This window comes from Chiroxiphia lanceolata, chromosome 16 (genome assembly GCF_009829145.1).
Source record: "Chiroxiphia lanceolata isolate bChiLan1 chromosome 16, bChiLan1.pri, whole genome shotgun sequence".
Classification (NCBI taxonomy): domain Eukaryota; kingdom Metazoa; phylum Chordata; class Aves; order Passeriformes; family Pipridae; genus Chiroxiphia; species Chiroxiphia lanceolata.
Window position 1 is genome coordinate 2,156,969 of NC_045652.1, and position 26,818 is coordinate 2,183,786.

At 67.1% G+C, this 26,818-nt stretch overlaps 3 protein-coding genes across 7 annotated transcripts in view; 1 reads left to right on the forward strand and 2 right to left on the reverse strand.

The window, feature by feature from the left end:
* Positions 1 to 17,651, forward strand: part of LOC116794824 (mitochondrial import inner membrane translocase subunit TIM16-like) — a 39,042-nt gene extending 21,391 nt beyond the window's left edge. For 2 of the 4 annotated variants that reach the window (XM_032703925.1, XM_032703926.1), the window contains 19 exons: positions 10,015 to 10,069; positions 10,407 to 10,464; positions 10,561 to 10,706; positions 11,145 to 11,240; positions 11,316 to 11,474; positions 11,598 to 11,731; positions 11,813 to 11,987; positions 12,061 to 12,169; positions 12,269 to 12,355; positions 12,449 to 12,591; positions 12,668 to 12,772; positions 12,894 to 12,979; positions 13,055 to 13,196; positions 13,306 to 13,395; positions 13,473 to 13,589; positions 13,677 to 13,812; positions 13,917 to 14,008; positions 14,094 to 14,180; positions 14,272 to 14,492. In XM_032703925.1, coding sequence (XP_032559816.1) covers positions 10,015 to 10,069; positions 10,407 to 10,464; positions 10,561 to 10,706; positions 11,145 to 11,240; positions 11,316 to 11,474; positions 11,598 to 11,731; positions 11,813 to 11,987; positions 12,061 to 12,169; positions 12,269 to 12,355; positions 12,449 to 12,591; positions 12,668 to 12,772; positions 12,894 to 12,979; positions 13,055 to 13,196; positions 13,306 to 13,395; positions 13,473 to 13,589; positions 13,677 to 13,812; positions 13,917 to 14,008; positions 14,094 to 14,180; positions 14,272 to 14,277 — 2,023 coding nt within the window. In that variant the 3' untranslated portion in view covers positions 14,278 to 14,492. Of the gene's footprint in view, positions 1 to 10,014; positions 10,070 to 10,406; positions 10,465 to 10,560; positions 10,707 to 11,144; positions 11,241 to 11,315; positions 11,475 to 11,597; positions 11,732 to 11,812; positions 11,988 to 12,060; positions 12,170 to 12,268; positions 12,356 to 12,448; positions 12,592 to 12,667; positions 12,773 to 12,893; positions 12,980 to 13,054; positions 13,197 to 13,305; positions 13,396 to 13,472; positions 13,590 to 13,676; positions 13,813 to 13,916; positions 14,009 to 14,093; positions 14,181 to 14,271; positions 14,493 to 15,009; positions 15,115 to 15,579; positions 15,665 to 16,197; positions 16,338 to 16,720; positions 16,787 to 16,931 lie in introns of those variants that run through there. The other 2 variants (XM_032703928.1, XM_032703927.1) reach the window with 2 other exon arrangements.
* On the reverse strand, positions 236 to 7,468 carry VASN (vasorin). Of its 2 annotated transcripts, XM_032703931.1 has the most exons (3): positions 7,386 to 7,468; positions 850 to 2,882; positions 236 to 799 (listed from the first exon to the last, which is right to left on the reverse strand). In XM_032703931.1, exon 2 carries the CDS (start codon positions 2,870 to 2,872, stop codon positions 863 to 865), a length of 2,010 nt encoding a protein of 669 aa, XP_032559822.1. In that variant the 5' UTR covers positions 2,873 to 2,882; positions 7,386 to 7,468; the 3' UTR covers positions 236 to 799; positions 850 to 862. The 2 variants fall into 2 exon arrangements, with proteins under 2 accessions (XP_032559822.1, XP_032559821.1); XM_032703930.1 differs by having other exon boundaries at positions 236 to 2,882.
* GLIS2 (GLIS family zinc finger 2) lies at positions 17,593 to 25,786 on the reverse strand. The gene is given in 7 exon segments (XM_032703932.1): positions 17,593 to 19,704; positions 19,813 to 19,931; positions 20,528 to 20,661; positions 21,039 to 21,215; positions 21,652 to 21,833; positions 21,836 to 22,029; positions 25,747 to 25,786. Coding segments are annotated over 6 exon segments (1,578 nt in total). The 5' UTR covers positions 22,014 to 22,029; positions 25,747 to 25,786; the 3' UTR covers positions 17,593 to 18,916.
* Between the last annotated feature and the right edge of the window lie 1,032 nt (positions 25,787 to 26,818).

Here is a 26,818-nt window from a genome sequence, read left to right on the forward strand (position 1 = left end):
ACCCCGTGGCCTCTGTTTTGGGAACCCCTCCTCAGCGCCCGTGGTGGAGGGCAGCGCCCAGAGTGGGGAAGACTTCCCCCTCCATGGCCCTGACTCATCCCAGTGCTTGCCAACAACAATGAGAGGATGAGGCTGACCTTTCCAACCTTCCCGCTCCTCCACAGGGGACACACCACGCTGCCCACAGCCCTGCCCACACCCCTGCCAGGGTGCTCAGGGCGGCACAGAACTTTTTGTTGTTGTTATTTTAATTATTTTAGGTTGTTTTTTTTTTTACAAAAAGACACCCTTCTGGTCTGTCTTACAAAAGAGATGTACACAAACCTGTACTAAAAAAAAAACAAGTTTTCCCAGAAGAAATGGGAAATAACGGTGTATAAATATTCTCTCTGAGTTCTTAAAGCTTCAATTCCCGGTTTGCCTGCTTGGCACTTCCTTTGGCCCAGGGGGTCCCGAGGGTCCCAGCACCTCGGCCGGGCCATATTGCTCACATCAGCTTCCAGGGAGTCGAGAGTCACGGGCTGTGCTCTGCTAAAGGACCCTTGTTACCAGCACGTGGGCAGCCCTCAGCCGAGTCACGGCAGCTTTCTCTTTAGCAGTAGCTAAAAAGAAGCCCCCCTCCCAGCCCCCAAATTAAAACCCCCCTTTCTTCCACTACCCATGTTCTAAGTAGAGTCACAGGAATCAAGGCACCGAGCAGTAAAATTCGTGTCTCCTCCCGAAGCCTGGCAGCCTCGTGGAAATTGCACGTTGTGGGTTTGGGGGTTTTCTGCCTCAATTCAGTCAGCTCCTTGGCGATCTGTATCCCAGAGGGATGTGCCCAGGTGCTGCTTCTGGAGCTCAGCCCTCCTGTGTCCAGGGCTCAGAAGTAGGAGGGTTTGAGCCCCGGGGTGTTGTTGTTGCTGGGGTAGTGCGACTGCATGAGCGGCACCTCGCACTCCGAGCCACCAGAAAGCATTGCCGCCTCCGGCACCTTGCAGCCATGGCTGCTCAAGTCCCCATTTTCCAGGCAGGCTTTAACCCCTTCCAGCTCCAGCGGGCTGGCGTCCACCCCGGCGCCGGCACGCGCCTTGGCCTGGTGGTGCCGGCGGTAGTACATGGCGGCCGTGACCACCACCACCAGCAGCAGCGCCGCGGCCACCACGGGGACGAGGATCAGGGCGAGGTTGGGGTCCTGGCTCTGGGTGACAGGGGAATGCTGCTGCAGGCTGAGGGGCAGGGTCTGTGCTTCGGCACAGTGCTCCTCCTTGGGGACCTCCCCCAGCGCCCCGATGCAGACGCGGTAGGTGCAGTTGGGTTTCAGCGCCCGCACCGTGTACTCGGAGAGCGAAGCCGGCAAACGCAGCATCACCGGCCGCTTGTCCGGCCCCGAGAGGTTCCGGTAGCTCAGGCGGATGCCCTTCAGCTGTGCCTTGGACTGGACGTAGTTGTGCAGGTCCACCTTGAGAGAGGTGCTGCCCACCTGTGCGATGCTGATCCGCCGGCCAGGCGGTGGGGCCGGTGTGCCTGGGGCGGGCGTCGTCCCCCTCACCTCCACCTCACAGTACACGCCGGCAAAGCCCGCGGGGCACAGGCACTGCAGGAGGTTCTGTGCACCCAGGTGGCAGGTGCCGCCGTTCAGACACGTGCGAGGGGGACAGATGGGCGGCGGGGAGCTGGTGGGGGACGGGGTGCCGCTGAAGGGCACTGGCGTGGAGCTGCCCTGGGGGTCCCTGGCCCCCGGGGTGGGCGCAGCGGTGCTGGCGGGTGGGGGTGGGCGGTGGGTGGTGGGCAGCAGTGCGGGTGGCGGCAGCGTGGTGGTGCGGGGGGTGGTGGGCGTGGGGGTGGTGGTAGGGCAGCCAAAGTCAGAGTACTGCAGGTGGTGGAGGAGCTTGCCGGAGTTTTTGGGGGGGAAGTGGCAGCGCGTCTCCTCGGGGCGCCGCAGCACCACACCGCTGGCATTCACCCACTGCACCAGCCAGCTCATCTGGCAGATGCAGTTGAAGGGGTTGCCGGCGGCCGTCACAGCCCGCAGCCTGGGGAAGAAGCTGGAGAAATCCCGAGGGATGGTGTTGATGTTGAGGTTGCTGATGTCCAGCTCCTGGAGGTTGTGAAGGCTCTGGAAGTTGTCGGCCGGCAGCTGGGAGATTCGGGCATTGCCGGCCAGGCTGAGCCTGGTGAGGCTGCCCAGCCGCCGCAGCACCGCCGGGACGCGCTCCAGCAGGTTGTCGGAGACATCCAGCTCGTGGAGGTTGTTCTGGACCTGGAAGAGCTCCTCATTTAAGCTCGTCAGGCCCAGCCCTGCAATCTTCAGGGACTCGATGTTGACAGCATGGAAGGCCCCTGGTGCAATGGTGGGGATCTTGTTCCAGCTGATGTCCAACAGCAGGAGGTTGGGCAGGTCAAGGGGGGGCACAGCCCTGAGCTGGTTGTTCTGCAGCTTCAGCTCCAGCAGATTCTCCAGCGTGTCAAAGGCAGCAGCGTGGATATGCTGGATCCTGTTCCTCTGCAGGTAGAGCCGTTCCAGCAGCCGCAGCCCGTGGAAGGTCTCATTGGTGATCTCCTGCAGCTGGTTGGAGGACAGGTCCAAGTTGACGAGCTCTGTCAGAGGCTGGAAGATGTTTTTCTGGATGCTGGTGATCTTGTTTTGTGACAGGTCCAGGAGCTGGAGGGCGGGCAGGCCTGCAAAGCTGTCCTCACTGAGCGTTGTGATGCCGTTCTCAAAGACGTAGAGGGAGAGGGTGTTGGAGGGCAGCCCCTGGGGCACCGTCTGGCCCCGCCTGGCCGCACACAGGATGGTCTTGGGGTCTTGGCACTGGCATCCCGCGGGACAAGCCCTGGCCAGCTCCCCACGGGCCAAGAGGAACAGCGTGCAAAGGATCAGCTGGTTCATGGTGTCAGCTCTGTGGAGAGAGAAATGCAGCCAGGGTTAGGGGCCGGGCCCTGCTGTGGGGTATCCAGGGCTGGCAGGGCTGTGGGTCACCTCTGAATCCCTGGGACAGAGCTGGTGATAGTCAAGCAGCATGTGGGCTGCCCACCCCGGCTCCATGCCCTTCCCCCTCCCCAGACCTCCAGGATTTAGGGACATGGTACCATTGTGCACCCCAGGCTCTACCATGAGACACATCCCACTGGTATTTGGACTGTCTCCAGTGGCACACCAAGATTTCCTCCCCCCCCCAGTACACACAAGGGCCCCAACCACCCCCACTGCTCAGCAGGGTGCAAATCAAACACGGGGGATGTGGAGAATCAGAGCACCGGGAAGGGGTGGGGGAAGGGGTGGGAGCCTGGCCGGCCTTCCCTGCACTGAGCTCAGCTTAACTCTTTGCTTGTGCTATCCTGGCAGCTGCATCCACGGGGGCTGCTCCTGCCTGGATCACCAGTGGCAGCAATCCCTCCTGGGGACAAGCCATTTGTGTCCCCACAGAGTGCAGGGGCTCATACCCACCCCCAGCCAGCCCCTGGCCCCACAGGTCACCTTGCTGTTCCCCTCCCTGCTGCACTCCAGGGACTCAGCACAGCACCATGGGCTGTGTCCTCATCCCTTGGGGACTCGGGACAGCCGGGATGGAGGGGAAGATGCTCTGGAGTGAGCAAGGCTGTAACCACCCCTGCCCCAGCCCCCCATGGATGCCCCGGCCAATCTTGCAGCTGCTCTCCTGTGCCACACAGAGCTGGTTCCTCTCTCAGCCCCATCTTTCAGCCCTTTTAATGATACGAGGCTGGGCCAGGGACCCACTGTCTCCTGCCACCCCATCAGAGGTAAAGGAAGGTTGTAGAGGGGGGTCCCCAGGCAGGGAAGAGGCGAACCCTTCCCCAGCCATGGCCTACCTCCTCCCTGCTCAGAGCTGTCAGAGCTCCAGGCAAACGCCCCCCCCTGCAGCTCAGAAGGGGCCCTCTCCGTGTGCGGGGCGCTGCCGGGTCACACAGCAGCACGTGCCGCCTGCCCCGGCCCGTCGGCGCTGCAGGGACACCACATCCTGTGCCAGCAGGGTCTGGACCCGTGCTGTGTCCCCTTGTCCCCCTGCTGGGGTGTCAGCCAGGGTTAACACGGTGACTGGCTCTGTCCTCACCTCTTCCCAAGCCAGCCCCCCCCCAGGGTGGGGTGCACCGGAGGGTGGGGTGCGCCCACGGCTGGGCAGGGTCACCACAACTGCCTGAGTCACTCGGCTTGACCGGCCCTGCCCTGACATGACCTGTGCCGTCAGCCCCTGATGTTGGGGAGGAGCTGTGCTGCGTCCAGGGGGTCACTGTCACCCAGGAGGTCACCATCACAGCATCCCCTCCCCGGCACCCCCAGCTCAGTCCTCTCGCTGCTGCTGGGTCCCCCCACACTTCCACATCACAGCCAGTGTGCAACACAAGGATCACAAGGACAGAGTTGAACCAAAACCACATCATGGAGACCTTGTGAAGTGTTTTTTGAGGCTGGGGGCAGACCTGGCACTCCTCGAGATGGCTCCAGCAGCTGGAGTGTGCTGGCTGGCAAGAGAGCCCATGGCATGAGGTGCTGGCATGCCAGCAGTGCCAACACCATGCCAGGCCGCCCGGATGGACAGCCCCAGAGCAGGGCCAGGCCTGCGGGATGCTGGCGAGGCCGAGGCTGGTTTTGCAATGCCAGGGTCAGGTTTCGCTGACGTGTCCCGCGCTGCAACCAGCTGCTGACTCCAAGTCTCTTTCGTCCCTTTAATTACACTGGCATTTCCTCCCCGCCTGCCAGGCTCCCCGCTCCAGGCAGGTTCGCCCAGCCCGGCCACGGCCGCGCATCCGTGCCCGGCCACGAGCGCCGGGCAGGCTGGCACGGCCGCTCCGTGCCTCCGCCGCCGCCCCCTCGGCACCGCCCGCTCCGCTGGCACACGCCGCCTCCACCACGGCCCGATGCTATTTCAAGGCAGCGAGAGGTTAACCCAGCCCAGGTCACCCCCAGAAACGAGGGACAGGGAAACGGCCTCCCCAGGTCCTGGCAGGGTCCCCAAGGGTGGAGAGGAGGCCCCGGTTCTGCTGGAGGTGTTGGGGCCGCCCTGCCAGCGGCCTGCTGCTGCCTTGGCTGGGCTCCCCCGCGCCTGCACCGCAGATATTTGCCGTATTATTCATATTTTCCGGCTGTGGGGAGGATCTGGGCTCAGATTCCCCCAGTCCCGGCTCAGCTTTTCCCTGCCAGCCTGCTGGAGTTGGGAGTGCAGTGTCCCCCCTCCCTGCCTGCAGCCCCCCAGGCTGGGCAATCCCACTGCTGTCCTGCTTTGCATCCACCACACATTTTAACAACAAGGACGATGCTCTCTCCACCCCGCAGGGTGACACCTGTGCAGGACAGGCTGGAGGAGCCCTCCTGAGGGTTCCTGCCCTTCCCCACTGCTTGGGGACCTCAGGGAACCAGGCAGAGCCGGGATGTCCCTTTCCGCACCGGCAAGCAAGGCCCCAAGGCCAAACAAAGCCAGCGTTGTTGCTGGCCGGTGGGTTGCCACCTTGGCTGTTGGCACCAGAGCAGGAAGGACAGGGGCCCTGCTCACAGCTGGGTCCTGAACTCCATCCCTGTCACCACAGGGAGGGACACGGTGCCTTTGCCGGGCAGGATGCAGAGCTGCTCCCCTCCCTTACACCCCCCAAAGCAAGCTGATGTCAGCACGTGCCCCCTCCCGAGAGCCAGCTGGGGGGATGCAGGATTAAGCCCTTAATCCTCCTCCCTTTCAACCCACCCTGCGCCGCCTCAGCTCCCACCTCCTCCCGCTCCCCTCCCTATTTAATTAAAGTTTCCGCAGCAGCCCCGCAGGAATGCAGGCCTGGTTATTGCATTCCCGGGAGCACTCGCCAGCCCCTCCATCCCGCTCCTGCCCCTTTGACCCGGCCGTGCTCCCCGTCTCAGGTGCTGGCAAGGAGAAAAACCAGCAGAGCCGCTTCACCAGCAGCCAAACCGCCTCGGGAGGAGCCGGAACGCCGGCGGAGGGTGGGAGGAGGCCGGCGATGGTGCCACGCGTGGCCCGGGCGGCACGGGCAGATTCCTCTGGAGTGACTGGGGTGGCCGCGGCTGTCCCTGAGCGCTTCCTCGTGCCGTGTCCCGCCGGCAGAGCCAGCCGGGCAGGCAGACTTGCGTCAGGGCCACCCGGCGAGGCTGGCTGGCCTTGGCGTGGTGCAGGGGAAAACAGTAATTAGTGTCATCCCTGACGGCGGCACTGCCCAGTGCCGTGTGGGCAGCGGCACGGCTGGGTCAGGGCGGCCTGGCCGCCCCGGTCCCAGCAGGACCTGTCGGCACAGGGCGTGTTGGCAGGAGTGGGTGTGTGGGGGTGACGTGACTGGGGGGTTTTGGTTGGGAAGAGGAGTCTTGGAACTGGAGCATCTCTGCTGAGATACATTGGCTCCTGTGGCAACTGCCAGCCTGGGAGGGAGCCAGGTGTGGAAAGGAACATTTACCCCCACGGTGCCCCAAAGTCACACCCAAAGAGGGTGACAGGGGCCAGCACCCTCCAATTGCACCCTGGGTGACGACAAGGCATGCAGGGAGTTAGCGGCAGGAGGAGCAGTGGGGTATCCCCGGCAGCCAGGCTGGCTGGTGACCCTGCTGGCACACGTCCCTCTGCGCCAGCCAGGGACAAACCCTCACTAGCAGCACCTTGGGACCCGCTTGGCCCCATGGCGGGTCAGTGACCCAGGACACTGACCCCCGAGGACAGGCAGGGCAAGGGCAGCCAAACCCCACCCCAGCCAAGCCCTCTGCTGAGGAGGTGGTGGTGGTGGACATGGCTGTCAGCAGCTCCCACCTCTGCCTGACCCCAACAGGAGAGCCCTGCTGCCACATCTGCCAGGACAGGGTGAGCACAGGATGGGCCCCAGGACCGTGCCAGTCCTGTGGGGGTCCTGGACCTCTTCTGGCAGGGTGGGTCACTGCCGCCCAGTCATGCTGGATGGAGCTGTGCTCCATGTTAGCCCCAGACACATCTCTCCCCTTACCCTCAGCACCAGGCCGAGGTGCCTGGGCCAGACCCCAGCACATCCCACGGCAGGACAGGCACAGGAGATCAGGGGCCCTGCCTGCACCCTCATCCCAGCCCACCACAGTGCCATCCCCCAGCCTGGCCGAGGCCCTGCCACCAGCCCTGGCGGGACCCAGCCGGATGCCCCTGGCTCAGCCGAGGCTTCGCAGGGAGCAGAACACACCAACCTCCATCCGAGGCCCTGAGGAGTCGCCGGCCTTGGGTGTCCTGCCTTTCGGCCGAGGCCCGGGTGACACCCTGTCACCGTGGGTGCCCAGCCCACCCCGGGTGCCGCCCGGCCCAGGGCCCCTCGGGCCCCGCCGTCCCCTAAGCCCCTCGGTGGCCGGCAGAGCCCCCTCTCGCCCGTGGGCGGCCGCCGCACGAGCCCCAGTGGCTGCGTGGAGGGTCGGGCGGTGCCGCGGCCGCGGGACTCACCGTGGCGGGCGGTGCGGGGCCGTGCGGGGCCGTCGGGGAGGTCGGTCAGACCATGGCGCGGGCGGATCAGCGACCGGGCGAGCAGTGGCGGCGCTGAGAGCGGGGGGCGGCTTTTAAACCGCGAGGGCGGGGCCTGCCCTCCCGCCGATCGCCCATTGGCTGAGAGAACGGCGGGGGGCGGGGCACGGCGGACACGGAGGCCCCGCCTCCCGCACACCTGGGGCCCGACTGGGGCGGGACCGCGGGGACCCCCGGGACCCCCGGGACCCCCGAGTCACAGGGCCCCCCCGGATCTCTGGGATCGCAGAGTCACAGCGACTCCCGGGACCCCCGAGTCACAGGGCCCCCCCGGATCTCTGGGATCGCAGAGTCACAGCGACTCCCGGGACCCCCGGGACCCCCGAGTCACAGGGACTCCCCGGATCTCTGGGATCGCAGAGTCACAGCGACCCCCGGGACCCCCGAGTCACAGGGCCCCCCCGGATCTCTGGGATCTCGGAGTCACAGTGACCCCCTGGACCCCCGGGATCCCCGAGTCACAGAAACCCCCCGGATCTCTGGGATCGCAGAGTCACAGCGACCCCCGGGACCCCCGGGACTCCGGAGTCACAGGGACCCCCCGGATCTCTGGGATCGCAGAGTCACAGAGACCCCCGGGACCCCCGGGACTCCGGAGTCACAGGGACCCCCCAGATCTCTGGGATCGCAGAGTCACAGAGACCCCCGGGACCCCTGAGTCACAGGGACCCCCCTGGATCTCTGGCATCTCAGAGTCACAGTGACCCCTGGGACACCCAGGACATCTGCGACTCCAGAGTCACAGGGACCACTGGGCACTCCATGGGACCTCTGGGATCACAGGACTCCCCAAAGTCACAGGAATTTCTGGGACCCCCAGGACCTTCCATTTTCACAGGGACCTCGGGATCCCAGGAGCTCCCAGAGTCACAGGACTTCAGGGCTTCCCAGAGTCGTAGGGACCCCAGGGCTCCCCAGAGTCACAGGAACCCCCAGGATCCACAGGGACTCCATGAGATCTCCTGGACCTCCAGAGTCACAAGAATACCCAGGACCAAGAGAATACCCAGGGTTCTGGCAGCTCCCAGACCCTGCAAACCTTCCATGTCCCCAGCTCCAGGACCTCCAGCATCCCTGAGGCTGGGGTCCCAGGGACCCCAGCACCCCTGGTGTGTAGACACACAGGTATAGGGGGTAGGTGCAGGTGAAGGCATCTCCCTCATATCCCCAGCACCCACAGGACCCCTGGTACCAGTGGTAACACCAAAGGCTGAGTGTCCTTGGCACCCCCATATCCAGTGTGGCCAGGGTAATCAGGGTCCCTGGCACCCATGGGACCCAGTGCCCTGGGATCCTGGTCCCTCCATGCCCCTGGCATCCACAGAGCCCCTGCCACTGTCTTCTGGGGGATGGGAGGCAGTGGGTGGCCCTCACAGGGCTGTCCCTGTGCCCTGGTGGCAGCAGAGCTGTGCCCAGTGCTGCAGGACAAGACATGGTGAGGATGGCACAGGTTGGGCTGGGACAACCAGGCACCCAGGGTGCCCTTGTCCCAATGCCATGTCCCTGTGGTGGTGGCAGTGCTGCTGACAGTGGTGTCAGCAGGGCAGGGGACCCTGGTGCTTGCCAAGGGCATCCCATCAGTGTTTGTCTGGGTTGTGTCAACAGCCCTGGGGCAGGACAGTGCCATACCAGCCACACCTATCCTTCATGGCATGGGATGGCATGGAACACCTCTCTGCCCTTGGCACAGCCACAGAAACGTCAAACAAAGGTAATAGATTGTCCCTTCAGTCTCTGCCTGCGGCTCTCCCTCCTCAACCCGACACGGGAAGGCACAGAGGTGACTCCGTGCTTTTGTCACCACTGTCCCCTCAGGCCACTGAGTATTCCCTGTCACAGACCCCTCTGGTCCCCTTCTACCACCAAGCGACCCCCAGCCATGGTCCCCTCTGGCCACGGAGCATGTCCTGACCACCAGACCCTCAGTCACGAGCACGCCCCAGCCGTGGTCCCCCCAAGCCGTGGAGCAGCCCCGGGCTGCGGGCTGGGACAGGGTGCAGGACAGGGAGCAGGGACACGCTCCAGCGGGCACAGCCCAGCCTCAGGGCACTCCCGGGGCTGGTCAACACCGCAGGTGCCAGGGTGTGCCACGCGCCCACCCAAAACTGGCCAAGCCAGCCCGGCCGGCCCTGGGGCTCCCCTGCAGGTGCCAGTGGCTTCCCTAAGTGAGGCCGAGTGGAATGTCCGGGTGCTGGGAGCAGGGCTGGGAGCAGGATGCCCCACAGCTGGGCACGGCTTCGCAGCAGGCACCGAGCATCCGGGGCTGGGAGCAGCTGGCAGTGCCATCCCACTGCCAACGTGTCACCCCAGGGTGGGACAGTGCGGGTCCAGCTGTAAGCTGGGGACCAGCCCAGCACCCTGAGGGCACCCCTCAACACCACCACTGCCCTCCAACCCCTGACAGGATCTGATTCTGCCCTGCACTGCCCCAGCACAGGTTTGGGTGTGCACCAGCCAGGGAAGCAGGATCCAGCACCACGGCCTTCGGGGTGCTGCACTGAGGGGTGCCCTCAGCTCAGCACCCCCAGATCAGCATCCCCTTCCCTTGCAGGGTGACCATCCCACTGTATGACGCCGACACGGGGCTGCTGGTTTTGGCAGGGAAGGTGAGGTCCCACAGCAGCAGGGTGCAGGGGGGTACAGGAGGATGCAGGGGAGTGTAGTGAGGGGCATGTGGGTGCAGTGGGGTGTAGAAGCATGCAGGGGTTGCAGGGGGGTGCAGGAGATGCAGCAAGGTGCATGTGGGTGCAGCAGTTACAGGAGGGCACAGAAGGGTGCACGGGAGCATATCGAGGTCCATGCGGGTGTAGGAAGGTGCAGTGGGGTGCAGGGATTGCAGGAAGGTGCACGTGGGTGCAGGGGGGTACAGGAAGGTGCATGTGGGTGCGGTGGGGTGCTTCCTGCAGCCTCGCTCATTCCCTGTCCACTCCACCTCTCTTCCAGGGAGAAAACCTCCTGTACTGCTTTGAGGTGACCCCCACGCAGCCAGCGCTCACCCAGGGTAAGCAGGTCCCACCCCACACAGGGGTCGCAGCAGCCCTGAGGGGCTCACCTCTGCCTGCACTGCCCACCTCACGTCCATCCCCCCTCCCCACAGTGACCCAGTGCCGGACAGAGGGCAGCACGCGGGGCCTGGCGGCCGTGCCACGCCGGGCTCTGGACGTCATGGCCTGCGAGGTGCTCCGTGTCCTGCAGCTCACCGACACCGCCCTCGTCCCTGTCAGCTACGTGGTGCCACGCAAGGTGAGGGGGGCTGCTGGTGGCACTGCATCGTGGATGCCTGGTTTTGTCTCATGGGTGACACCTCACCAGCACCAGGTGACAAAAGGCACCCGGGTGCAGTGGGACCCCAATCCCCAGCCTGGGGAGAGCAGAAGAAGAGGTCAAACCTGGGAGATGGCAGTGGGTCACGGAGTGTGAGTTTGCTGCGTGCTGGATTTGGGAAGCCGGGTGCTGCATGCAGAATTGGGGTGCTGGAGAGTGGATGCTGATAGCTGGGTGCCACCTGCTGGGTGCTGTTGTGCAATAGGTGCTGGGTGCTTAAAGTGGATGAAATTTGGGTGCTGGGTGGAGTCTGGGTGCTAGAGGTGTCTGGGGGGGTCCAGGACTGCCCCAGCTGCAGCAGGGCGGAGGCTGTGGGACTTCAGGAACACCCACCTTGCCCCATCCCTTTTCCCACAGTCTGTCCAAGACTTCCATGAGGATCTGTTCCCTGACTGCACTGGAAACCTGCCGGCCACCAATGCCCAAGCCTGGTGGGCAGGCAACAACCAGCAGGTCAGTGTCACCCAGGGGTGTGTCCTTGCTGGTGGCATTGCCACTGCCCCATGCCCACCACTGTGCCTGGTGCAGGTGGCGAGGGTGAGCCTGCACCCTGCACGGAGATCCACGGAGACCTTCACCTCCCCTGTCATCGCCTTCACCCACCACACCAATGCTGGCCACACAGACACCAACACCGACATCGGCCACACCGACATCGACATCGGCCACACCGACGCCGACCGGAGCGTGAGCATGGGGTGCTGGGAATGTGCTTTGGATGCTGAGGGGGTGGAGGTCCCTGCCGCCTTTATACAGCAGGGAAAGGCCGGGCTACCAGCACTCCCTGCCCACCCGCTATCTCTCCTGTAGGAGGCCAGTGGCTACTCCTCACCATCCTCGCTGGCCTCGCCGGGCAGTGCAGCCACCTCGCTCTCAGCCAGCACCGGCCCCTCCAGCGGCTTTGCCAGCAGCCCCAGCCAGAAGTCCCTGCAGAGCATTTTGGGGTGAGCAGGCAGCAGGGTGAGCTCGGGGTCCCTCACTGAGGAGGGATTCGGGGCACTCACCTGTCCCTCACCCGCTCCAGGGCCCAGCTCCCGCTTCCGGCACGCGCAGGGCCGGGTGCTGCACCGCGACTCCCACCTCACCAACCTGCGGGGGCTCAGCCTCACCACGCCGGGCGAGTGCGACGGCTTCTGTGCCAACCACCAGCGCGTCGCCCTGCCCCTGCTCACTGCCGGCGGCCAGATCGCCGTGCTCGAGGTACCCTGGAGCGGCTGGAGGCCAGCACGGCACCGTGAGTACCATGCCAGTGACCCCTGTGTCTTTCCTGCAGCTTTCCAAGCCCGGACGCCTCCCTGACACAGCCGTGCCCACCATCCAGAACAGCGTGGCAGTGGCCGACCTCTCCTGGGACCCCTTCGACCCACGGCGCCTCGCTGTGGGTACGTGTGCCAGCCCCGCTGGAGCGTGCCGGGATAGCCCCCTGGCTCCGGGCATGCTGGTCACCGCATTAACCACTGCCCATCCTTTTTGGTCCCCAGCCGGTGAAGACGCCAAGATCCGGCTGTGGCGGATCCCTGAGGGAGGGCTGCAGGAGACACTGCAGGAGCCTGAAGCCATTCTCCAAGGTGAGGGGACACACCGAGCACCCTACACTGGGGACAAGCCAGCCCAGTGGTGTCCACAGCTGGGGACAACCACGCACTGCTCAATCTTCCCAGGTCACACGGAGAAGATCTACTCCATCCGCTTCCACCCCGTGGCATCCGATCTCCTGGTTTCCTCCTCTTACGACATGACCGTGCGGATCTGGGATCTGAGCGCCGAGCAGGAAGTCTTGTGCCTGCAGGGACACACAGATCAGGTAAGGAATGACAAACCTGGGGACACCTGAGGGGTGACTTTAGGACATTGAGGGGACACGACATCTGTCTACGTAGATCTTCAGCATGGCTTGGAGCCCAGATGGGAAGAAGCTGGCGACAGTGAGCAAAGACGGACGGATACGGCTCTACGAGCCGCGGTGCAGCCCTCGGCCTCAACAGGTACAATCACGGCACTGAGGGTGGGCTGGAGAGCTGGGGCTGCAGGCAGGAACACCCTGAGGGCACCTGCCTGCACCCCCAGCTCTCTCTGAGCTGGCAGAATGACCTTCTCCCCACACAGGAGGGTCCAGGTCCCGAGGGGGGACGCGGAGCACGCCTGGTTTGGGTTTGCGGTGGCGACTACCTCCTGGTGTCCGGCTTTGATAGGTAAAGAGGGGGACATATGCCAGGGCAGGGACACCAAGGGACACCATGCTCCCCCTCATTGACACCTCCCCACAGCCGCAGTGAGAGGAGGATCCTCCTGTACCGGGCACAGGCTCTGCCTGAGGGACCCTTGTCCGTCCTCGGGCTCGATGTGGCCCCTTCCACCCTCCTGCCCTTCTACGATGAGGATACCAGTGTTGTCTTCCTCACTGGCAAGGTGAGGCCTTGCCCTCCAAAAAACTGGGGGGCTACCTGTCTACACCACCCGAAAAGTGCAGAGGGGCCCTCCATGCACCTTGACAGCCCCTATCTCACTCCATCCCCAGGGCGACACCAGAGTCTTTCTCTATGAGGTGACTCCTGAGCCCCCCTATTTCCTTGAGTGCAACAGCTTCACCTCCAACGAACCCCACAAGGTAAAGAGGGGCAGTGCTGCCTGTCCCTGACCCCTTGTCTGCACTGCCAGACCCCGCTCACACCCCCACTCCACCAGGGCTTTGTCTTCCTGCCCAAAACGACGTGTGAGGTGCGGGAGGTGGAGTTCGCCCGTGCGCTGCGCCTGGGGCAGAGCACCCTGGAGCCCGTGGCTTTCCACGTGCCACGTGTCAAGGTAGGTGGAGGGTAAGGGGGAGGCTGGCTGTGTTCTGGGATGGGGACAGAGGCAGGGGACGCCCCTCAACATCACTTGCCCCCACAGAAGGAGTATTTCCAGGACGACCTCTTCCCGCCGACCCGCGTCTGGTGGGAGCCGGCCCTGGGTGCCGGTGCGTGGCTGGCGGGGCAGGATGGGCAGCAGCGCCGCGCCAGCCTGTGCCCGGCCGGCATGGTGCCAGGTGGGTGAGGGGCAGGGCAGGACGCCCAGCCCACGGGGATGGTGTGGGGGGCTGTCAGCCACGGGGCGAAGCCCTCCCGCCCCACGGTTATGCCGCTCTCCCAGTGAGCGAGGCCCCGAAAGAGGCTCCGGCTCGGAAGTTCGTCCCTGCATCCGTGTACCTGGAGGAGAAGTCGGACGAGCAGAAGAAGGAGGAGGTGGGTGCTGGGGAGGGGCGACCACCCTGCAGTGGGGCTGGGGGCGATGTCCCGCGCCCCACGGCTCTGCCCGGCCTCCCCACAGCTCCTGAGTGCCATGGTGGCCCGGCTGGGCAACCGAGATGACCCGCTGCCCCAGGACTCCTTCGAGGGGGTGGATGAGGACGAGTGGGTAAGTGCGGGGACTTGGGAGGGGAGACACGACCCCCGTCGGGTCCCGTCAGACCCCGCCATGCCCCTCACCCACGCCGAGTGTCCCGCAGGACTAGGCTGGACCCGGCACCCCAAGGACCACCCGGCAAACCCCGCACCCGCAGGGCCGGCGGGGGAACCGAGAGGAGAGAGAGAAGGAGGAGGAGCAGGATGTGCAGGGCCTGCCGCGGGCAGGACCCGCTATTAAAGCCGCTGCACCAGCACCGCGTCCTGCCGTGATCCCGGGACACCGCGGGGAGCACCGGGGGGAGACACCGGGGCGGAGGGGGACACGGGGACCGGGGGGACACCGGGACCGCGGGGACACAGGGACCGGGGGACACCGGGACCGGCACAAGGGAGGACACGGGGACTGGGGGGACACAGGGACCGGCCCTGGAGGGGACACAGGGAGTGGAGCCGGGGGGACACAGGGACGGGGTGGGGGACAGGGACCGACAGCGGGGGGACACCGTGGCCGGGAGGACACAAGGACTGGGGGTTGGGAGGCAGAGGAACTGGTCCCGGGGGGACACTGGGAGTGCGGGGGACACAGGGACAGGCACTGGTAGGACACGGGTACGGGGGGGACCCGGAGACCGGCGCCGAGGGGCACAGGGACCGAGGGGACGCAGGGTGCGGCACCGGGAGGACCAGAAGGACCTGAACCGGGGAGACACAAGGAGCGGGGGTTCACAGGGACCGGCATCGGGAGGGACACGGGGACCGGGGCGGAGGGAAGTCGCGCCCCACCCGCCTGCTACTGCCCGGACCTCCCGCGGGGCGCGGCCGCCAGGGGGCGCTGAGCCCGCCGAGGGGACGCTCCGCCCCGCGCCGCCGCCGTCTCGGTGCCCGCCGTGACCTTCGCCCCCGGCCACGTGACCGCCGGGGGCGGAAGAGGCGGTGGGGACATGGTGAGAAGGGACGGGGCGGGGGGACGGAGGGGTTGGGGCTGGGCAGGGACCGGGGACGGGCACCGGGCCCGCGGGTGTGCGAGGGAGCTGGGTCTGGGGGGCAGGGACAGGAGAGAGCGGACAGGACCATGGGAGGGGGGACAGGGACAGGGGGAAACGAACAGGACACGGGAGGAGTGACAGGGCCTGGGGAAGGGGAGCAGGGACAGGAGAGAGGGGACAGGACACGGAAGGAGTGACAGGGCCTGGGGAGGGGGAGACGGGGCGGACAGGGCAGAGGAAGGGGGAACACGGGAAGGGGGACGGGGCCAATGGAGAGGTGACAGGGCCTAGGGAGGGGGTCACAGGGCCAGGGAAGGGGGGACAGGGCCAGGGATGGGTAGGGCAAAGCCCCAGGAGACAGGGTGAAGGCCCTGTGTGGGGATGGGGCCCCGTGGTGGCTGTGACAGCAGGGTGTCCCCGCAGGCCAAGTACCTGGCACAGATCATCCTGGTGGGGGCCCAGGTGGTGGGACGGGCCTTCATGCGGGCGCTGCGCCAGGAGTTCGCAGGTAGGAGCTGGTATAACTGCTCCGAGTGCTCTGTGTGCCCACACTGCCCTGCCCCAGCTCTGCTCTGCACCCCCACCCTTCCCCAGGAACCCCAGTGCTCCCCGTGCCCACACTGTGCCCACAGGGGACACCTGCCAGGCTGTCACAGGGTGACAGTCCTCACCCGCCTCCCAGCGCTGGCCTGATGGTGTTCATCTCAACCCAGGCTCCCAGCAGCCTTCCCAGGCTCCAGCCTGGCTCTGGCACCGCTGCCAGGCTCCCAGAGATCCCAGCACCCCAAAGGACACAACAAGATAATCCCTGGGACAGGAGAACCCCAACCCTGCCCTGCCTACAGCAAGCAGTGCCCCACCAGCCCCTGACACATCCCCGGCACTGGGATCACATCCAGGGGTGACTGGAGGGGGGCAGAGGGGGACACTGGGCTCTGAGCACTTCAGAGCCCAACAGCTTTGCTGCCTGACACCCCCCCCCAAGGCCTGGGGGTCGCGGGGATCAGTGTGGGGGTCTCATGGCCTGGGTGTCTCCGGCAGCGAGCCGGGCAGCAGCCGATGCACGAGGACGCTCCGAGAGGCCCCAGTCTGCTGCCGCCTCCAGGATCATCGGCATCAGCCTCCAGGAAGCTCAGCAGATCCTCAACGTCTCCAGCCTCAACCCTGAGGAGATTCAGAAGGTAGAGGGCCCCTCAGAGTTGGGGAGGGAGGGCCAGAGGGCCCTGTCTGCCCTGAGGGTGCTGCCTGGCATGGGGGTGACAGCTGTTCCCCAGTGCTGTCCTAGGCCCAGTTAATCCCAGTTGGAGGATTCCTTGCCCCGGCTGGAACAGCCCTCGGGGCTTGGCCTCTGCATCTGCCCAGTGGGGCTGCTCAGGAAAGGGGACATGGGATCCCCAGAGGTGCCCGACCAGGAATGTGGGAACTCACAGTGGAGTCAGGCGGAGCCAACATGTCCCCAAGATCACACCTGTCACCTCCAGCAATGCTGCAGGGAGCAGGAGGCCCCCAGGGTTTGAGAATGGGGAAGGTGGAGATGAATCTGAGCCAGAGCTTCTCTCGGCAGAACTACGACCACTTGTTCAAGGTGAACGACAAGTCTGTGGGAGGCTCCTTCTACCTGCAGTCCAAGGTGAGCGAGGGAGCAGCGGGGGCTGCACCTGTGTGGGCACCTTCCCCTGCCTGGGATTCGGGACAGGCAGAGCCCGAGCACCCCTGTGGGTGAGGTAGTGAGGGGAGGTGTCACCCCATCCCTGTGTGTCACCCCATGTCCACAGGTGGTGAGAGCCAAGGAGCGGCTGGACGAGGAGCTCCGCATCCAGGCCAAGGGCGACAAGGAGAAGGAGCGGAAAGCTGAGACGTGACTCCCGCCACCCCTGGACCCCGTGTCCCTCTCACCCTTAACTTATAGGTGGCCAATAAACACCGTGTCCTCCAGCACCTGGCCTGGCTGCTCCATTCCCTGGGGAGGGAGCAGGGACTTGCCCACTGCTGCCCCCGAGGGATCAGCCCCTGCCCTGGAGACAAGGAGGAGGGAGGCAGCTGGGGAAGAAGGGGTGTCCTCGGGGCATCAAGGGCTGCCAGGGCTCAAATGGCACTGGGGGAGGTTGTGGGAGCTATTTTTGGGCGGGGTTGGATGCTCTTGGACTGAGTGCATGGATACCTCTGGCTCCATACCCCAGGGGTGCTGTGCCATTACCCTTCTCCCACCGTGGATGACTGCTGGGTTGAGGGGGGGACACATGCTGTGGCTGTCCCCACCTGCAGCTCATCCTGCTGCACGGCTTCACTGGTGCCAAGGCTCCCTGAGCTGGAGTGTGGGGACACAGCCAGGGGTCAGTCAGGGCCAGCTGTTCCCCCCCCAGGTCACACCCACCCTCTCCAGCACTCCTCTGCCCCCAGCATGGGCTCTTCACTGCTGTCACCACACCCGCGGCATTGAAACAGGAACTTACTTCAACTTTATTGTTTTCTTAATAAACTTCCTCTCCCCTGGACGAATATAGTGTTACAGTCGTTAGCTTATCTCGTACTTGTGCAGTCCTTACACGCTACGCTAACAGCGATGGAGCCCAACAGGAGGAAAATAAAAACAACCCAGAAACTACGATAGAAAGGCACTTCGAGACCGTTAAAATACTGATGTCCTGGAATGTGCAACAACAAACCGACGAGGAGCGAGGAGACGTTACACCGGCCGGGGTGGCCTGGTCGATGGCCCGCGGCCATGCTGGGCTGGGGCAGCGCCGGGCGGCCGCCGGTGAGAGCAGGGAGACCGGCTCCCTGCGGGGCACACGTGGCCGGGGCTCCTCAGCATGGAGGGGCAGCACTGGGGAGACCCCCACGGTTCGGAGCGGGTCGTGGGTGGGGGTCCTGCCCGGCAGTGGGACGTACATATGACCCCCGGGAGAGGCTTTGAGCTGTGCCCACGCTGAGGCTGGGCACGCTGCCCGCCCCACCACTGCCCCGTGGCTGGGGGCTCACCTGGGAGCATCCCACCGGTGCATCCCGAGGAGCGGGTGCCCCGCCAGCCGGTGCCGGCAGTGCCCGGAGCCGTGCCCGCACCGCCCGCATGCGCTCACGGTGCGTGGTTAGGTATGAACGTAGCTAGAGGGGTCTGTGCCCGGCGCGGAGCCGGCGCGGCGAGCGGCACACGCGGCCGTGTGCCTTGTCACGGGAGGGCCGGGGAGGCGGCGGGAGGGTGTGGGCAGGCGCCAGGCCGGCGTGTGCCCAGCCAGCTGGGCCTGGCACGAGGGGCCATGGCCGCGGCACTGCCCGTGGCCATGCCAGCCGTGCGGGGTGGGATGGCACGGCCGGGCACAGCTCGGGGCGGCGGGAGCGGGCGGTCCCCAAGCTGTCACCCCGCTGTCTGTGCGGCGGGAGCCCGGGGGGCTGCAGCCCCCCACGGCAGCGCCAAGGCTTCGGGCAGGGAGACGCCGTGTCAGCAGAAGCAGGAGAGCCCAAGCAGGGCCCTGTCAGAGCAAGGGGCTGGTCAAGAAATAAATAGCGGCGTATCCGGCTGTCCAGGCCGAGAGGGCAGGGGGACCCCCCTGTGCCCCCAGCGCAGGGTTGCAAGCCGGCTCTGGCCGCCAAGGGATTATTGCTTTTCTCAGAAGAGTCCGTTCTTCTTTCGTGACAGTTAAAAGCACGAGCGAGGCCCCGCCGGGGCTGCAGGGGGGGAGGAGGGAGCGATGCCCCTCCGTCCCCAGGAGCAGGATCTGCCCACGGGGCCGGCGGCTGGCCCTGGGCATCGTCGAGCCCCTCAGTTGACTGCGGCGGGTTTGAGCAGCAGGGAGCCGGGGGGGATGAGCACCCAGCCAGGGGGCAGCGCCTCGGGGCTGCCCCCTGAGCTGACACCGGCTGAGAGGTCGAGCACAGCCCCCGGCAGCAGTGCCAGGCTCTCAGGGAGCACCCGCGGCCGCCCCGGCTCCGTCCTTTCTCCCCTCTCCTTCCGGGTGTCCGGTCCCTTGCCTGCCTTGGGAGGCCGCCCCTCAGCCCCGCTGCCCTTCTCCCCCTCGGCCTTGGCCCCGCCGGCCAGCAGCGACATGACAGGCAGCCCCAGCCCCGCCGCGAAGGGCGAGGGCAGCAGCGGGCTCTTGGCCAAGTTCAGGGGGCCGCCATTGAGGGGTAGGACGGGGCCGGGCAGGGCGGGCAGGGTACCCGCAGCCCCGCAGCCCAGGGCGCTGAGGTCGAGAGGTGCCGGTGCCAAGGGGATGGGCAGCGCCGGCAGCCCCGGGGGAGCGAAGAGGGCAGCGGGGTTGGGGATGACGAGCTGTGCCCCATTAACATAGGGCACCTCTGGCGAGCCCAGGGGCGTTTTGGGAGGCGGATGGACCTTGAGCATCTCTGGGTGCTCGGGGGAGACAAAATGCCCGTGGGCTTTGATGTGCTTGCGGAGGGAGCTGGGGTCAGTGTAGCGCTTGTGGCAGCCCGGCATCTTGCAGGAGTAGGGCTTCTCCACGTAGTGGGTGCGGGTGTGCTTGAAGCGGTCGCTGGAGTTGGAGTAACGCTTGTTGCAGCCTTCGTAGGGGCAGATGTAGGGCTTCTCACCTGCGGGACAGCACCGGGTCTGCCGGGGGGCACCAGCCCTGCTGGGTCCCCTGTGTCCCCCTGGGCCCCGCTGCTCCCCGGTGAGCGCTGTGTGGGGGCTGCACTGACCTGTGTGCGAGCGGTTGTGGATTTTCAGGTTCTCCAGGCGGGAGAAGCTCTTGTTGCAGGTGGGGCAGCGGTGTGGCTTCTCATTGGTGTGTGTCCGGATGTGGATCAGCATCTTGTACCTGCCGGGATCAGGGGAATCACAGAATCATGGAATCGTTTGATTTGAAAGGGAGCTTAAAGCTCATCTCATCCCAACACACCTGCTGTGGGCAGGGACACTTTCCACTAGCCCAGGTTGCTCCAAGCACCAACACTTCCAGGGATGGGGCAGCCACAGTTTCTCTGGGCAACCTGTGCCAGGGCCTCACCACCCCCACAGGGAAGGATTTCTTCAAGATCTAATCTAAATCTCTCCTCTTTTAGTTTAAAACCATTTCCCCTTGATCTATCACTGTCTGCCTGTGGAAGTATCAGTAAGGGAATGTCAGGGAGGGGGTCAGCCCTGACTTCCAGGGCATGTCCTTGTCCCCGTACCCTGGCTATGGGGTGTGGGAACAGGGACATCCAGGCCAGAACGGTCATCCAGCCTGCCAGGACCTCACACCCTGCACCAGAGGAAGGGAGGGAGGGAGGAAGGGAGGGATGAGGGGAGGGAAGGAGGGATGAGAGGAGGGAGAGATGGACACTCCCCCTGCACAGGCCCAGTGCTGGGCTCCTGCCTCCCATAACACCCTCCCCAGGGACCCAGAGATCCCCCGGAGCTGCCCATGCCCACCTGGCATTGAAGCCCCTGCCATGGCGGGCACAGCCCTCCCAGTGGCAGCAGTACCCTGCATCCTTCTCGGGTTTGACATGGAAGTCATTGACATGGTCCACAAGGTCTTGCAGGAGGTCAAAGAACTGGTTACACTGTGGGCAGAAGGCTGGGGGTGAGGAGGCCTGGTGGGGTGGGCACTAGGGGTGGCCAAGACACCCAGCAGGGCCAGCCCCTGCTCCCCATCCCACCCCAGCTCCCACCTGGACCACATGCAGAGCAGGACCACCATTTGGGGAGATGGAAATGGCCCTTTGCATGACCACTCCAGCCTTGTATCACCCTGCACAGCCCCCAGCTCCCCATGACTCCCCCTCCAGTCCTACATTGTTCCTGCACGGCCCTCCAGCCCCCAACCTCGCCCCAGTCCCACAGAGCTCTGCCATGGCCTTCCAGCCCCACCTCAAAGCTTCCACACAACCCCACCAGCCCCACAACCCTCCATGGTTCCCTCCCATCCATTCCTGCTGACCTTGGACCAGCGGCAGATGAGCTGCTTGGGCAGGGGCAGCTCAGGGGCGAGGCGTTTCTCCTTGCTGGGGGCAGGAAGGCAGTGGGGGGCAGATGCAGGGCCCCCCCCAGCCCCCAGTGGCAGGAAGAACTGGAAGGAGCTGGGGAGGCCATCGATGTAGCGCAGGGACTGGAAATCCTGGAGCAGAGCCCGGATGAGGAGCCGGTAGGGGACGGGGCCAAGCTGGATAGAGACTCCAGGAGACCCCAGAACCCTACAGAGAGATCCTCAGAGATCCCCCAGCCCCCCCTGAGACCCCAAAGCCTCCCAGAGATGCTGAAGATCCCCCACAGCCCCCCCAGAGATCCCCTCATGCTCCCCAGAACCCCCCCTAAGCCTCCTGCTCCCCCACCCCAGGGATCCCAAAACCTCACAGATACCCCCCGAGAGAGCTTCCAGGAGGCACCCTGGGGATGCCACTGGAGTCAGGGGGCAGGGGGGGAGGGCAGGCAGGACATTGACCCCAGGGTGTGTGTACACCGGCAGCACTGGGCACGCTGCCGAGGCTGGGAACGCCGTCTGGGCACAGTCCCCATGGCTGGGACACCTCACGGGGGGTCACGGCCATACTTACGTGGGGGGTGAGGGGGGCCGGGCAGGTCCCGCTGCCCTGGCGCTCAGGGGACAGCGAAGTGCTGCCAGCCGGAGACTCCCCCCCGGAGCGGGGCGAGAGGCTGAGGTCCACCACCGGCACGGCAGCCGGGAAGCGCCCATCCCGCGGCTCCACCAGCCTGGAGTGTGCCAGGAGCCCGGGGACGGCGAGGCCGGCACAGCACGGCGACCCCCTCGGCTGCCCCCTCGGCCATCCCCGACCGGCGGGGTGTCCGGGCGCTGGGGAGCGCGGGGTCGGGGCCCGGAGGGACCGCGCTTCTCCCGGGCAGCTCGCAGCTTGGAGATGCTCAGCTTGAGGTCCAGGGGCTCCTCCAGGGAATGCATGGTGCCGGGGTGGACTCTGCGGGGACAGCCGGGGGTCACCGCAGGGGTGGGGGGCACCCGTGCCACCCGGAGCTCGCCCCAGCCCGGCCCCATGGCGATGCCCAGCTCTGCTCCGGTCCGGAGGCCACGGTGCTGGCACAGGGACTGTGCCGTCCCTTCCAGCACCCTGCAGCGGCCCCCCTCCCAGCCAGCGGGCAAAGGGCAGCGCATGGCACTGCCCCCCCCACCCCGGCCCCTCGGTGTCCCCAGCATGTCCTCTTCGTGTCGCCGGCACAGCCCCTTGGCCCCGACCAAACCCTGCCGGGGATTGCCAAATCCCCCGAGCACCCGCGGCGCGGGAGCGCGGTGTCCCCATTCCGCCCCCCGGCCCGTCCGTCCATCCATCCGTCCGTCCCGTCCCCGCGGGCCTGCCCCAGCGAGGCCTTTCCCAGCGGCAGAGGAGGGCGTGGCGGCCACCAGCCCGGCGGTGACCCGGGTAGCCGAGCCCGCTGGCCCCAGCCCGGAGGCGGCAGAGCTTCCTCCCCCGTCGGGGCCCCTTCCCCGCTGGCCAACGCCGTTGCTGCCGGGGCCGGGCAGGGGCTTGCCGGCCGCACGGCGTGGCATGGAACGGCATGGAATGGCACAACACAATGCCACCCTCGTGGCTCGGCCGCCACACATCTGGCAGGCAGCTGAGAACCGGCAGCTCGGTGCAGCAGTGAGCGCCCGAACCAGAGCCCCTGCGGTCCCCCGGCTGTGCCCCCGCGGCCACCCGCATCGCCCAGGGCAGGGTGGGGGCGGCCGAGGGGCCGTGTCGGGGGGCACGGCGCACCCAGCACACGTGGCAGCGGGGGGCCCCCCCTCCATCCCCACCCCGCCCCGGGGGGCCCGTCCCCCGCCCTGCCCCGCCGGAGGGGCCCCCCGCGCTGGCGGGGGTCCAGCCCGGCTCAGACACTGAGGAATGCGGAGGAGCCGCGGGGGGCATGGGGCCCGGGCGGCGGGGCGGGGGACCCCTTGCCTGCACCCCCGTGCTGGCTGAGGGGCCGGCCCCAGGGGGGGTTCCTGTCCCAGGCTCCCACGGAGGGAGGAGCTGCCCACAGCATCGCATCACTCTGAGCCCCCACCCCCGGCCCCATAGCGGGGTCCCTCCTCTCCCAGTGGGGGGTCCATGCCTAAGCATCCGCCTCCTCCCACCCGCTGTGGGGGCTGACCCTTCCCCTGGGGCAAGGCACCCTCCTGAGCCCCTCCGACCACGGTGCCTGCCCCATAGTAGGGTCCCTGCACTCTGGGGGTCTTCAGCCTGAGCCCCACTGCCGGACCTGCCCATGGGGTGTCCCCACCCTGAGCCCCCCGAGGTTTTCAGGCTACAGCGGCTTCCCATGTGCCCCACAGCCTGGTGGCACAGCTCGAGGACAGACGGACAGATTGTGGGGTGCTGCACCACAGCTGGGGTTCCACAGTGGAACCCCCAGCCGAGGGAGGTGGGACAGGGCGCTGGCAGCCCTCCAGCGATGGGGGTCCCACAGTGGGGCCAGGCAAGACATCAGGGCTGGTCCCACCCGTGGCGGCCGCGCTCCCCACGTCCTCCGGGCTGGGAGTTTGGGGGGGTCCCGGCGCGGGCGGTGCTGGGTGGGGACGGCAGCCATCCCCGGGCGGGACGGGTGGGAAAGGGGCCTCCAGCCGCTGACGCCAGGGCTCCCAGCGCGGGCCGCGGGCGGGCGGGCAGGCAGCTGCCAAACCACGCGGCCTCGGGAACGGGGCGCCGCGGGGCCTCGCCGGGATGGGGACGGGGACGAGCCCTAGGGTGGCTTGGCCGGACGCCCCGGCACCTGCGGCCCCCGCGCAGCGGCCCCTGGCCGCTCCTGCCGGCTCTCCCCCCACGGCCTCTCCTGCCCGCGCCAGGCGCTGCCAGCCCAGCCCCAGCCCAGCTTCCCCCCCGCCACACCAGTTCAAACCAGTCCGGCGCGGCGCTGGGCCCAGGGGCTTCCCAGTCCGGGTGGGGGCCGTTGGGATGGAGCCCAGGCGTGGGGGAGTCCCCCATCTCTGCTGGCCGGGCTGGGGGTCCTCTGGGACCCCCACACTGCCTGGCCGCCGGCACGGCTGGGGGACCCGGGGTGACCCTGGTGCAGCCGGCAGGGTGCCAGGTCTCCCTGCTGCTGGCATTGCCGGGGTGTCGTGTGTCCCCCCCAGCCCCAAACCCGCCAGGAATAGCACAGAAGGGCCGCGGGGCAGAGGCTCCCGCAGCGCAGTGGGCTCGGGGATGGCGGCGGCGAGGGATGCCGAGTGCCGCGGCCAGGGGACGGTGACCCTGGGGCTCGGGGAGTGGAACGGCGCCAGCGCTGCAGGCAAGGCTCGGTCCCCGCCGCCGTGGCACTTGGCAGCGGCAGACTGGCACCGCCGCGACGGGAGGCAGCTCCCGAAGCCCCCCGTGCCGGGGCAGCGTGGGTGGGTTGGCAGGATGTGGGTCATTGTCCCCACGGCTGCCACCGTGGGACCCGCATCCCTCCTTGTCCCACTGCGGACGGTGCTGGCACTGCCACTCCTCACTGGAGCCCCGCCGGTGCCACGCCGGGTCTGGGAGAGGTCACATCCTGGCTTGGTGCTCCAGCTTGTCACTGTGGGTCCCAGCACCCGTCCCCGCCCTGCCATCTGGGCTGATGGGCAGCCCCCAGAGCTTTCCCCAGGAGTGCCACGGTTTGCAGTCCACAAGCCGAGCCAGTGCCAGGTCCCCCCTTCCCCAGGCATGTGGAGTTCGTGTGGATCCTGGCAGTGGGGCTGACACCACCCACCCTCCAGGAGGCCAGCCCACAGCAGTGCCACCAGCAGCAAGGACCCTGCTACCGTCTGCCTGGTGGACACGGCTGGAGCACGCGGGTGACAGAGCAGGGTGGTCCCCAGTGCCAGCAAATCAGCACCCTGGGTGCGGCAGCAGCGTGGGGATGGGGGGACCTGGGGACCCTGGCTGGGGGGGTGAGGGTGGTAATCAGGCAGGGTGACAAGGCATGGAGAAGAGGAGTGGCCACTAGCACAGGGTTTCTCCATGCTGGGCTGGAACGAGTCCCTGCAGCAGTACCCAGGGACCTGGGGGGACAATTTCCTGGTCCCTGCTGCTGGCACCTCAGGGAGGGGGTCACCCAACCTAGTTCTCAAAACCCCCCTCAACGGCACAGCCTGGCTTGGCCACCCCACAACTCAGCCCCACGAGCCGTCACCCCCAGTGATTGGACTGTCACCTTCCATGACTGGGACCAGTTTACCCCGCGAAGAGGACGGGGGTGACGGGTGGCTGCTCGGGCGGTGGCACCGTCAGGGTGGGACAGCGATGGGGCCGCCCTGTGCCCCCCACCCGACACCAACCCTTCGCCCTCCCCGCACCGTGGGGACACTGGTGTGTCCCCGGGAGTGGCCGCAGCCGGGCAGAGGCACCCAACACGTCCCCGCCGCAGCCCCCGCCCCACGGCCAAGGTCAGGACACCCGCCTGGGGTGCGGGGGGACAGCGGGTAGCGGCCACCCCCCCGGCACCCACCGGGCAGCAGAGGGTCCCCTCTCCTCACCTCCCCGGGGGTGCAGCGGGGCCACGTCCCCTCCCGACCCGCTCCCAGGGCGGGGGGGCTGCAGGTGCCAAGGGACCCCCCACACCCCACGGGGTGGCGAGGAAGGGGCTCCCCGGAGGGTTCCCCCTCCCCCGGCGGTGGCAGCATCCTCATCATCCTCATCCTCCTCCCCTCCGCGGCGCCCGGAGCGCGATCGTACCTGCGGTGGGGGCTCAGAGCCAGGCGGGGAGCGGGGCGGGGTGCGGGGCTCGGCGGAGCGGGGCCCCCCGGGGCCGGTGCCGGGGCCGGTGCGGGGCGGCCGAGCCGCTCCGCCACATCCGCAGGGGCTGGGGCGGGGGTGGCGGCGGCGGGGCTGGGCCCCCCTGCCCGGTCCCGGGGGCGGCGGCGGGGCGGGGGCTCTGCCCGCCGTGATTTATGGCCGCCCCGCACCGAGCGGCCCGGCCCCGGCTGCGGGCGGCGCTGGGCGGGGGCGGGGGCGGCGGCGGCCCCTCCCCGCCTCCGCGGGGGGCACTGGGGGGCACCGAGCCCCGCCCCGGGGGGGACCCGCGGGGGGACACCCGCCACCCCCCCGCACAAGGTCACCCGGCGCTGCGGCACAGCCGACCCCCGCCCCCCGCGTGTCCGTGTCCCCACCGGGGACGTGGCGGGGCGGGGGGGCGGCACCCCCCGGAGCCCACACCCCGCGCCGGGGCGGCTCGAGGGGGAAGGGGGGGGTCACACCGGGGAAAAAGGGGGTGGGGGGATCCCCTCCCTGCAGGAGCGGCGCCGCCCGCCCGCCGCGTGACGTCACAGAGCGAGGCTGGCGTCACGCCTGGCGGGGGCCCCCGCATGACGTCACCGGCGGGGGGTTGTCCCGGGGCCGCGGCTCCTTCCGGCGGCAGGATGTGGCGGGGCCGGCCCGGATGCTGCAGCCTCGCCGGGGGGGGTCCCTCCCCCGGGGCCCACGCGGGTGGCTGGTCACACCCCACCCGTGATTTTGTTTGAGGGACGGAATGCAGCTGCGGCGTCCCCAAGGGCCCCCCCACCCAAAATGGGGGGGGGAACCCTTGCCCCCACGCGGGTTTTTTGTTTGGCGGGGAGATCTGCGGTGTCCCCAGCAGCCCCGCTGTGTAACAAGAGGCGCACGAGTGGGAGACAGCACTGCCCCAGGCGGGTGGCAGAAGTCACACCCCACCCTTGGTTTTTCTTTGCGGGGGGGGGCTGCTGTGTCCCCAACAGGCCATTAGGAAAGGGGAGGGGCGGGTGTCACGGGAGGGCTGCACTGTCCCACA

Bases quoted from the DNA above. Each gene is read 5' to 3' on its own strand.
- VASN (XM_032703931.1), bottom strand. From the start codon at position 2,872: ATGAACCAGCTGATCCTTTGCACGCTGTTCCTCTTGGCCCGTGGGGAG.